This window comes from Thalassophryne amazonica, chromosome 9 (genome assembly GCF_902500255.1).
Source record: "Thalassophryne amazonica chromosome 9, fThaAma1.1, whole genome shotgun sequence".
In the NCBI taxonomy this organism is placed as follows: domain Eukaryota; kingdom Metazoa; phylum Chordata; class Actinopteri; order Batrachoidiformes; family Batrachoididae; genus Thalassophryne; species Thalassophryne amazonica.
This window is the reverse complement of record NC_047111.1, coordinates 12,030,313-12,042,650: the sequence shown is the minus strand read 5'-3', so window position 1 is coordinate 12,042,650 and position 12,338 is coordinate 12,030,313. Positions and strand designations below refer to the sequence as shown.

Genomic DNA, 12,338 nt, shown 5'->3' with positions numbered 1-12,338 from the left:
ACTCATCTACTTTCACCACTTATTCTCCTTGTAACTGCACTATTCCACTGGGCTCCCTCTCATTCACACACATGTACTCAGTCTTGTTCCTACTGACTTTCATTCCCCTTCTCTCCAGAGAATATCTCCACCTCTCCAGACTAGACTCAACTTGCTCTCTACTCTCATTACAGATCACAATGTCATCTGCAAACTTCATAGTCCATGGAGACTTCTGTCTGATCTCATCAGTCAACCTGTCCATCACCAATGTGAACAAGAAAGGACTCAGAGCTGATCCTTGGTGTAATCCCACGTCCACCTTGAATGAGTCTGTCATTCTGACTGCGCATTTCACTGCTGTCACACTATCCTTGTACATGTCCTGCACTACCCTAACATACCTCTCTGCCACTCCAGACTTCCTCATACAATACCACAATGTTTCTCTTGGCACCCTGGCATAAGCTTTCTCTAAATCCACAAACACACAATGGCCTTCTCTATAGTTCTCCATCAGTATTCTCCGAGCAAACATTGCATCTGTATTGCTCTTTCTTGGCATGAAACTACATTGCTGTTCACAGATCTTCACCTGTTTTCTAAACCAAGCTTTGACTACTCTATCCCATAACTTCACACTGTGACTGATCAGATTTATGCTTCTGTAGTTACTGCAGCTCTGCACATCACCCTTGTTAAATAGGAACACACTTGGTACTCAGGTCAAGTAGCAGCATCACACGCAGCATCACACTTTACTTACTACGTAGTAGCAGCTGGTGAGGGTGGACTTTAATTAGAATCCGAACAGACCAGTGCACACTGCATGTGAGTTAAGGTTTTTTTTTTGACAAATGTACCTGCTGTGTATGGTATGCAGACTGTCGATATGCGTCCCAAGAAGCAAGGGGTAGGTTGCAAAACCCTAAGTGCGAAACGGATGAAATGTCAGAGCTGGGGAAGCATCTGCAGAGACACTAAGAACATTATGTATCCTGCAGTGTTGCAGTGATCTGAGCTGCTGTCACCTTTTATCATCATTCACTTGAGTCTCATCTCACAAATTTCTCTGAAAATTAATAATGCCAACATACACACAATGCAACGCAACTTACTACACCTTAACTAAAGTCACATGAAATATACAATGACATGGATAAAATTTTTGTCTGTTACCTGCGCGTAGCTTGGCTAACTCAGCTAATCTACAAGGCTGACCATCTGTGTGTGTGTGTTTTCGCATATGTGCTTTCAACCTAAGGGCCCCAGTGACCTCCCCCTTGGTGCCCCCAGTCACCATACTAAGTTTGGTGTTGACTGCTTAATTACTGTGGCTGTGCATAGCGAACAGGCTGACCGTGTGTGGCGACCTGGAACTGTTGGCGGTGAAAGTGGCCTTGAAGGAGTGGTACCATTGGCTTGAGGGGGCACAAGAGTCATTTTTGGTTTGGACTGATCATAAAAACTTACAGTACTTTCAGACAGCTAAGCGTCTAAACGCCAAACAGGCCCGCTGGGCCATTTTTTTCCAGTCGGTTCAATTTCATTCTTTCCTACCTGTCCTGGTTCTAAAAACAGTAAACTGGATGCACTTTCCCAGCAGGGTGATCTGTCTTATATACTTTCTGAACCAAGCACTATTCTCCCTGCATCATGCTTTGTGTCCGCTGTTACATGGGATATTGAGTCAAAGGTCAGGTTGGCTACATGCGATGTACCCAACCCACTGGGGTATCCAAAAAGAAGTTTATATATCCCGACACATTGAGGAATGAAGTTATTCAGTGGGGGCATGACAGCCAGTTCGCGTGTCACCCGGGTATCAAGAGACCGGTACAAATTGTTCAAGAAAGGTTTTGGTGGCCACGTATGCTGTTACATATTTCTGACTATGTTAAGGCATGTCAAGTCTGTGCTATGCATTAATGATCCATCAGCTCACTGACTGGCAAACTCCTTCTCTTGCAAATTCCTACGCGACCCTGGTCGCACATAACCATTGACTTTATGACTGGTCTACCTCCCTCTAAGGGGAATACCGTTATTTTTACAGTAGTAGATAGATTGTCCAAAATGGCACATTTTGTACCCCTACCAAAGTTACCCACTGCTAAGGAAACCACTGAAGCTTTGTTGTTGAACATTTTCAAATTACATGGCTTTCCTCAGGACAATGTTTTAGACTGTGGACCTCAGTCTGTTTCTCAAAACTGGAAAGAATTCTGCCACCTGCTGGAAGTCTCTTCCAGCCTCACCTCCAGGTATCACCCACAAGCCAATGGACAGACCGAAAAGGTTCATCAGGAGCTCGAGAAGGGCCTCCATATTCTCGCCTCCCAGCATCCAGCCACATGGTCTTCTCAATTAGTGTGGATTGAACTGGCTCATAATTGCCGTCTGTCATCCTCTACTGGTTCCTCCCCTTTTCATGTATTAGGTTGGTTTCCAACACTCTGTTTCCTTCCACAGACTTGGACTCGTGTGTGTCCTCAGCCTTAGCCCTCATACTTCGCTACAGATGAAACCGGGAGCGGGCTCGTTGGGCTCTCCGGCGCGCCTGATAAGAAGAGCTCCACGGCTCCTGTCTACACACCGGGCCAGAAGGTTTGGCTGTCCATGTGACATCTGCCTATTAAGGGACTGCCAAGTAAACTCGCGCCCAGGTTCGTTCGTCCATGTTTTTTGACCACACCTTATCGCCTGATGTACCTGATTTGTTTGCTCTTTTTGGACTGCCTTTTTATGTACCGGAACCTGCTTAATCCTACAGTAAGCGATCTTAAAACCAGAGCTGTGTTATTGAGTCTAGCATTTGTGTCCAGACGTCTCTGTCCACCAAACCTGATAATATGATGACGGTTTAGGTGACTTTTACTGTAATTCCTCTTTGGAAGTCACCTGCTTTCAGTGTCGTCATGTCCACAAGTATATGGACATTTTTTCTTGATACTTGACCACAGTGGAGCTGTGAGACAGACTTTACATTAGAATTCAGTAACATCATGTTAACCATTTATTCTTCTTCACAGACCATAAACTGGACAAACTAAATATTTTAAATACAAATAATTTTCTTTTGACAAGTCCGTTGATGAACACATGAACATTTTTTTTTTAACATTTCCATCCATCATGAAGAAATACAAACAGTGTGGTACTGTAGCGTAAATCTGTGTGGAAGAGATGTGCAAGAATGACAGCTGTGAGGGAAGCCACCAAGACCATTCTGAAGTCATTACTGGCATCTGAGGCTGTGACTGGAGAGAGTGACCTGTTGCATCATCAGTCACAGCTTCATGGTGGAACAGAAAAGGATTTTCTTAAGAACAAGATGTGAAGTTTCAGTGACAGTTTGCTAGAAGGCACATGGGAGACTCGAGTCCACATCTGATCTTGTTTCTTGGATGAAAATTCTCTGGTCCACGATGAAGCTGTGACTGATGATGCAACAGCCATAGAAGCATATAACTCCTTCAGGGTTTTCTGGGTGTCTTGGTGGCTACCCTCACGAGTCTCTTTTTTTTTTTTTAAAGGCCAGGAACCAGAACCTGGTACCACTGAGAAACAGGAGGACCACAGTCCACATTCAGAAGAATTTTCCTAAATTTTAATTTGTCAGCGGTCACCAAAGACATTACACTTAGATTTGTATATTTTGGAGACATGGAAATGGACTAGTTCTCTGCCTGGGTGGTTGCTATCCAGGACGGAATGTGGTTTCATGATGTCATGGTTTGACTTGCGTTCACAGACGTCTGTGTGGTTGGTTTCAGGTTTCCTTCAGGATCAGGGTCCACATTCCATCACGATGAAACATGGTGGGTCCTGTACTTAGTGGACATTTGGGTGCTGTCTTCCTTGTGACGCACCAGCCACGGCTGCATCATGGCAACGCATTGTGGACGTCTTTACACACTGTGACACATTTGACAGATTTTACTGATCTTGTGTGATTCTTGCTGAGGTTATCAAGACAGGAGGCCGTAGCTGGGCCGCAGTAACAGCGTGGCGGCGGCGTCTTGGTGACAGGGAGCTTCACCACACGTGGTCATAAATATGCTGGAAGATTTTCACAGTCTGTCAAAGTGGAAACATCATTTTAACCTCATGTACCTCCACACGTCAATAAAAAAACCCCAGAAACCTGGTGGTGTTACTAGAGGCTGTAACGACACTTTGTGGGTGGGCGGGGCTTCCTATGTAACATCAGTGATGTCATAAAAGTGAACAGACACAATCCTGATGGAGTTAAATCACTTGGTCCTGAGCCTGATCTCTGCAAAGGTCATGTGGACCACGCGGGTGAACGGATCTGTCCAAAAATAAAGATCCAGAATCCTGAAGTCTGACAATGAGTCGCTTCAGCGCAGTTTTAAATAAACACAACACAGACGACCAAATCATGCCGACTCACCGAACTCGGGCGTTTCATCTATGTGTGATCTACAGGTTGGACTGGCCCCTCCCACCCCACGCTGCCTCCATGACAACGGTGAACACGACGGTAAAGAAAGAAATCATTTGTTCAAAATTATGAAATGTCATTTGTAAAATGTTCAAAAAGTCGCGACAGGATGCATGTTCGGATAAATCGATCCGCCAAATGTTCCCCTGGTGCTTCCAGACTTCACCACATGTCGTGAACATGGCACGAGCCTGTTCAAAACATGATCTTCCTGTTCGGAGATCCACTGTTAGTCCGGCCTGGATTCACCTTAATGGACAGTTTTCTCCAACGGTCCAACCAGCGTTTCCTCCTTCAGAGTCAGACGGTTTCCATCATGGAGCTCACAACCAATCAGGAGCAGGATGTACCGACAGGACTGTGTAAACATGCCCCTCCCACGTGGCGGCTGCAAACAGCGTGTGTGATGATGTCATCACACGGCGTGTTGTTTTTGTTTTGTTATTCCAGCTGAATAACTCTGTGGACGTTCAGTTGCTGGACACAGGAGATGCACACAGCGTGTGCAGGTCCTCAGGATCTCACCCGCGATGGTAATGATGAAGGGACGTGCCATCCAGTGCAGCCAGATTCAGAATTCACATCTGGATCCAGACCACAGCAGAATCAGCTCAAACTGAAGCTGAAGCTTGTTTGAGGACTCATCAGTCGGCCATGTCTGGATCTTATTTGGTGCAACAGGTTAAAAAAAAAAAGTTCCTGTCACCTTATAGTTCCTCACTAATTCTGATCAGGGACATCCACCATCAACCTGCTGGCACAGAGGGATCACTGCCACAGCCGCTCCTTCTTAAAGAGTTTATTCAGCGGGTGTCTCCTCGTGCTACCTGACGACTCACCATCTTCAGTCGGGGTGACGCGATTGTTGCAGGTTCTCATCCCACGTCCGCAGACTACCAAGCTGCCGGATGAGAAAACCGACTGACTGTCGCTGGAGGAAATGGTGCAAAGGGATGGAGTGGAGCAGGATGAGGCGAGGACAGCAGTGGCGGCATCACTCAGTTCCCCGAGACTCGAACTTTTCTCCAGACCACCAGAACTCGGGCTGTGCAGGGGGTGGGGCCTCAACGACGCAGAAAAGGGTCTGAAGTCCTTCAAGCTTTGTGACTCGCTGTGGGAAAGTGGGAGGGTGGAGTCAAAGTGCTTCATCACGTCCCTGAGAGAGACAGACAGAGAACATAAAAAATGTTTTGCAGAGTAAATTCTGTCCTCAGAAATCAAGAAACAACAAACTGTCGGGTAATGATGACACCACACCAGTTTTCACCTTGGTGAGGAAACCACATTGGGGGGGATGAGCAAGACCTGACATGGGAACCAAACACGTCCTTTTGGCTAACCGCTGCTCCACTGCGATCTTAAAAGACTCACAAAGTTTGAAAAATCTCGTCTTCAACTGTTATTCTAAAATCTCATGTTTTCTGTTTCAGATGACTTTTTTTTTAATCACGTTACAAGATTATTATCTTCTTCCAGCTGCTTCCATTATGGCGTGCCACAGGAGATCACTAGTCTCTGTCTCACCCTGTCCTCTGTCTCACCAACCACCTGCATGTCCTCCCTTAGCACATCCATATGTGCCCAGCACCCCTTGGCCACATATTGCAGCACTTTGGGATTACCTTTCACTGCTATGCTGATGATACTCAGTTATACATGCCGATAACTGCTGGTAATCTCATCCACATAAAATCCTTAGAAGATTGCCTTGCATCAGTGAGAAGTTGGATGTCTAGAAACTTCCTACTTTTAAACTCTGATAAGACTGAAATGATGGTTCTTGGTCCAGTGAGACATCGGCATCAATTTGCCCAGTTAACATGAACCCCCAATCTCAATTCTCTTTTGTACCCCTTCCCCCTACCCCTACCCCTTTAAAACAAGGGGTAAGGTGAAGGGGTATGCCTCTAGCCCTATGAATTGAGACACCCCTCCACCTTAGAAGAAAAAAAAAATACCCATGTCAAACTGCCATCTTCACTATTTGTTAACGTGACAACCGAAATGCAACTTGTAGCAGTAGCCTGTTTGCTCTTTTTATTTTCTCACTTTTCTGCATAAAACATGTCATGTTAATTAATTTGTAATTTATAATAATAATAATAGTATTAATAATTAATTAGTGTTAATAATACTAATAATAATTAATCAATAATAGTAATAATATTGTTTGATTAATCATTAACTGACTGATTAGTAATTAATTAATTAGTAATTAAAATAAATAAACACTTGAAATATATCAGTCTGTGTGGAATGAATGTATACATTATACAAGTTTCACTTTTTGAATGGAATTACTGAAATAAATCAACTTTTTCATGATATTCTAATTATATGTCCAGCACCTGTATGTATGTTATGGGCTGCATCTCGTTCTGTTAACCTTATATTTCTTTTCCAAATTCTCCCATTTTTTGCATCCAGCCCTATTTCCTTTAGAAATTTCCTTGACAAATAATAACAGTCTGTTAGGACGTCAGGTTATGTGTTACACATATACATGTGTGTGTATATATTTTACAATTTATTCCCATTGGTGAAACTTCTCATTTTCTGCCTCATTTTCTTGTTAGGAGATGAGTGTGTTCAGGGCTCCCTGTTTGTTTACTAAATACACACGTGTTACAGACCTTGAAATCCAACAGCAGGGGTCGCTATTATCCAAGGATTTATGAACATACAAATTAACGTGCTTATCTTTTATCATGATTTTCTCCATTGTGAGATATAAAAGTATTTTATCGTAGTGTTCGTGTGTATGCACATTATAAGGCCTCAGCGCATGAGCGAAGTTACGATATTCTTCAGAACGACAATATATGCAACATGCATCCAGCAGCAGACACCTTGCTGTCATAGACAACTGCCTGTAAGGTTTTTTGGCAAGTTATAACTTTCTAAACAGTGTAATTTGTAATGAAAGCCGCTTCATTTGTGCGGCTCTTTTGGCTCCATAAGTACCCTTCCCCCAATACCATCAGGCCCTGAACGTGTCCTTTCCTTAACACTTTTAAGGTGCTTAAGGACCTCTCTCAATGGGTAAGTTAATGTTGCTGGGCTCATCATTCTGAAGGACACACAATTTGTGATTAAAATTCAGGACATTAAATCAATTATAAAAAGTATTCAATTCATTTGCAAAGACCACATCTGAAGGAAACAAGTTAGTGCACAGAACACCAGAATTTGATTTTACGACCCTAGTGGCGCTCTGCGGAATGATCTATATGCGCTTTGATTGACCCAAAACACAGATCGAGACATTTTGTGCGTCGTGTGGGGCAAGTTACATATTGTTCAAACCCTGGAAGTAATCTAGCAGGGTTACAATTATTAAAATCTCCCATGATTAAATTAGGCGCATCTGGGGAGATACCCTGGAGTTTGCGCACCGTGCGTGCAATCATCCGCACAGCTACATCAGCATTCGCCTTTGGATGAATGTAAACAACGGTCACAAACGGTGGAACGGGCGCAGAGACACTGACAGGAGTTTGATGTCCTCCGTACACACAGACTCCCTCACAATTTCGGTCTTCCACCAATTTTGATTCACGTACAGGCATACTCCACCCCCAAGTGACTTATCGGTCACTTGGGAGTCCCAATCGAGTCTGAGTGGCTGTCCAAACTCAGCTAAGTCCAGCTCCGAGTTTACATCCTGGTTTTTTAGCCATGTTTCCGTGAGCGCAATGAGGCAAGAGTTTTTATATTCCTCCAAGAAGTGCACATTGGCTCGTAGCTTGTCGGTTTTACCCCGTAAGGACTGGGAATTAGAAAGCATTATTGTAGGAAGGGGAATCTGACGCATCCCCTCTCTTCTTAGCCACTGGCGAACTCCACCACGTCTTCCCCTTTTCTTTGGAAGAAGTGTTTTTTGCCGCCCAAAAGCTTCTCTAACTTCCACCCTGGATCAAAGCATTTCATTCGGGAAAACCACTGATGGATTAACAGATCCAGCGCCCGAGTCTTGGAGACGGAGAAGAAATTTGCGGGTGTACTGGACGCCGCCACTGTTTGCACACAGGCCCCAGGACAGGTACACCACACAGGTAAGAATGAGCAAATATTCCAACCAGGCCATTTTGTTGCAAACATATGCACCGCAGATGATGTGATCGGCTGTCAATTATTGCAGGACAGTCACTTTAGCACCAGAAGGAGCGATCACACCCAAAAGATAGTCCTCATACGCACTACACACTTAACATGCTGCTGCTGCTTGTCGCCATGACCAGTGCCATTCCCGCTGTCTCCATTTCGGAGACAGCTCCTCCTAACCCTCCAAACGGAGTATGCATCCAGATTCACTCCAAACGGAGGGGTTTGAAGCCCTCCACCTACGCCTCCGCCTCGCTCCAAAAAGAGAACTGAGACACCCCTCTGTCTCTCGTGCCCGCGCGAAACAGAGGGGAAGGGCCGAGGATTCAGCCTTAGCCTAGGCTCGTGTGTCATACATCACACTGACAAAGATTCATCCCATCCTGTCTATCGCTGATGCTGAGACCCTGATTAATGTGTTTATCTCTTCTAGATTGGACTACTGCAATGTTCTATTTTCTGGTTTACCACAGTCCAGCATTAGGGGTCTCCAACTGGTTCAAAATGCTGCTGCCAGACTTTTGACATGAAGCAGAAAGTTTGACCACATTACACCCATTTTGGCATCTCTTCACTGGCTTCCTGTCCCAGTGAGATCAGATTTTAAAGTTCTGCTACGGGTCTATAAAACTGTTCACAGACTGGCACCTCCCTACCTAGCTGAACTAATTAAACCCTACGTACCGGCCCGGGCTTTGCGTTCTCAGGGTGCAGGACTACTTTGTGTCCCTAGGGTGAATAAGAAGTCTGCGGGTCACAGAGCTTTCTCTTATCATGCCCCTGTTCTGTGGAATGATCTCCCTGCATCAATAAAACAGTCAGATTCTGTGGAGACTTTCAAGTCCAGACTTAAGACGCACTTATTTTCCCTTTCGTATGGCTAGCATACTGGTACAGTATAGTTCTACGCTTTTTACTCATTTTTAATTCATTTTATTAGTAAACGGAGTGTGCCGTGGCCTAAACTTTACTTAAATTCTGGGTCTTTTAGTGAAAATTAGGGCTAGTGGCCGGTGATCACCTCAGTATTTCTTCTGTTTTTCTTGTTGTTTAATGCTGACAAATTATACTGTATTTGTCTTTCTGATGGCAGGGGTGGTGGCCAAGTGCACTTGGTTTCGGTGCGGAAGGCTCCCGGTTCGAATCCCACCCCTGCCACATTTCTCCATGTAATGTGGAGTTGCGTCAGAAAGGGCATCCAGCATAAAACGTGTGCCAATTCATCATGCAGATCCACCTTGGATTTACTGTGGCGACCCTGAGTGCAAACAAGGGAGCAGCCGAAGGGACTTACTTTTTTTGTTGTCTTTCTGATGCCTGATTCTGTTGTGTGGGCTGCTGAAGAGGAGGTACTGCTGGCCCACCACCACCAGAGGGCGCCCTGCCTGGAGTGCGGGCTCCAGGCACCGGAGGGCGCTGCCGCCTCACAGGAGCAGCCAGGGTGACAGCTGTCACCCATCACCTGAGACAGCTGATATCAATCAACAGGGAGGTATATCAGCAGGACGGCATCTCCACCTCATTGCCGAGATATCGCTCTACTAAGGAGGTAACGTACTCAGCCAATTGTGTTCTTGACGATAATACTTTGTTGCTTGTGTGTTGGATAGCAGACAGTGAGTAGTACAGCGGGAGACTGTATTGGACTTCTTGGATAAGTACTCACACTCCTGCACTTACCAATATTTTCCTGACAAGAGGTGGAGGTGGTGTTTCCACCCTGTGTGTTGCTGGGTGCAGCCGCACCCACACCTGACTGTTTCTGTTCCTTGCCAGCAGTACCGGATCCAACGAGCGGAGGCAGTGGCCACCTGGGGTTCGGGACTTGGCGGCTCCAGTATCCCCGGGGTTCGGTGGCAGAGGAAATCGGGTGGTTCCGGTTCGACTCGGACAGACGTCTCCTATCGTCGAGCCTGCCCACACGACACCATTGGAATTCGGTTACTGCTGTATTTGTAATCTGTTGTGTTTGTTGTGTGAATTCACAACAGTAAAACTTTGTGATTTGACTTTCTCCATTGTCCGTTCATTTGCGCCCCCTGTTGTGGGTCCGTGTTCCTACACTTTCCCAACAGGATATCTCGGCCAGCGTCATGGATCCCGAGGGGCGTCAACCGGCTGTTGAACGGCCAATGGAAGAACAGGGCGCGCAGGCGTCCTCAGGAGGGGTGATCGGTGAGTTGCAGCGGATCCTCACCGCTTTCACGACTCGGTTGGATGTGATGACCGAGCAGAACGTCCTCCTGAACCGCAGGGTGGAGGCTCTCGCCTGCGGCTCTCCCTCCCGTCGACCCTGTGCGTAACAGTGACGTTCCACTGGTCGTTCAACGACCCCTCCCACCTTCCCCTGAAGCTTACATAAGCCCCCCAGAGCCGTACGGAGGCTGTGTGGAGACGTGCGCGGATTTTCTTATGCAGTGTTCGCTCGTCTTCGCACAGCGTCCCGTCATGTACGCAACTGATGCTAGCAAGGTAGCTTATGTAATAAACCTGCTTCGCGGTGAGGCACGCGCTTGGGCTACAGCGCTCTGGGAGCAGAACTCACGGCTCCTTCAGACATATGATGGGTTTGTGAGGGAGTTCAGAACAGTGTTCGATCACCCTAATAGAGGAGAAACCGCTTCAGCCGTGCTGCTGTCAATGAGACAGGGGCGCCGGAGTGCAGCTGCTTATGCAGTCGACTTCCGCATCGCGGCTGCGAGGTCCGGCTGGAATAGCACTGCCCTCCGCGCCGCCTTCGTAAACGGACTGTCTTTGGTTCTCAAGGAGCACCTGGTGGCTAAGGACGAACCGCGGGATTTAGATGGGCTCATCGATCTTGTCATACGACTAGACAACCGGTTAGAAGAACGTCGTCGGGAACGAGACGAAGGGCGTGGCCGGGCACGCGCCGTCCCTCTCCCTTCCGGTTCCGACCGCGCTCCGCCTTCCCCACGCTCCACGGCCCCCGCGCTCCGTGTGGCTACAGCTCCCCCTGCTGACGAAGCTATGGACACGAGCAGGGCAACATTTAGGGCACCAGATGCACAGAGGAGGCGGGCCCGTGGAGTATGCTTTGTTTGTGGCTCGATAGAGCACCACGTGAGAGACTGCCCCGAGCGGTTAAACACCAACGCCCGCCCCTAGAGACTGGGCTAGGGGTGGGCCGAGACATTCACGTGGGACACACCCACATTGCCACACGACTCCCAGTTACGATCCTTTATGAGGAATCAACCCTGAAGGCCCCAGCACTGGTGGACACGGGCTCTGAAGGGAATCTGTTAGACAGCAGATGGGCCAGGGAGATAGGGCTCCCTCTGGTGGCGCTTACCCCGCCTGTGCAGGTTCGAGCACTAGATGGCTCCCTACTCCCTCCAATCACGCACAAGACACCACCTGTAACTCTGGTGGTGTCAGGGAATCACCGGGAGGAGATCGAGTTTTTTGTGACTCCTGCCACCTCCCGTGTGGTTTTAGGATTTCCCTGGATGTTGAAGCACAATCCCCGGATTGATTGGCCGTCCGGGGTAGTGGTTCAGTGGAGCGAAACCTGCCATCGGGTGTGTCTAGGTTCCTCGGTTCCTCCCGGCTCCCAGGCTAAGGAGGAGATCAGAGTCCCGCCCAATCTGGAGACGGTGCCGGTGGAGTACCATGACCTTGTCGACGTGTTCAGCAAGGATCTGGCGCTCACTCTTCCCCCCCACCGTCCGTATGATTGTGCCATTGATTTGGTTCCGGGCAGTGAGTTCCCGTCCAGTAGGCTGTACAACCTCTCATGGCCTGAGCGCGAATCAATGGAGACCTA

At 47.2% G+C, this 12,338-nt stretch overlaps 1 protein-coding gene across 7 annotated transcripts in view; it reads right to left on the bottom strand.

The window, feature by feature from the left end:
* Nucleotides 1-2,982: 2,982 nt before the first annotated feature.
* LOC117516744 (stromal interaction molecule 1-like) overlaps nucleotides 2,983-12,338 on the bottom strand; it is a 129,071-nt gene continuing 119,715 nt past the window's right edge. For 5 of the 7 annotated variants that reach the window (XM_034177577.1, XM_034177578.1, XM_034177579.1 and 2 more), the window contains one exon: nucleotides 2,983-5,603. In XM_034177577.1, coding sequence (XP_034033468.1) covers nucleotides 5,216-5,603 — 388 coding nt within the window. In that variant the 3' untranslated portion in view covers nucleotides 2,983-5,215. The remainder of the gene's footprint in view (nucleotides 5,604-12,338) is intronic. The other 2 variants (XM_034177581.1, XM_034177583.1) reach the window with 1 other exon arrangement.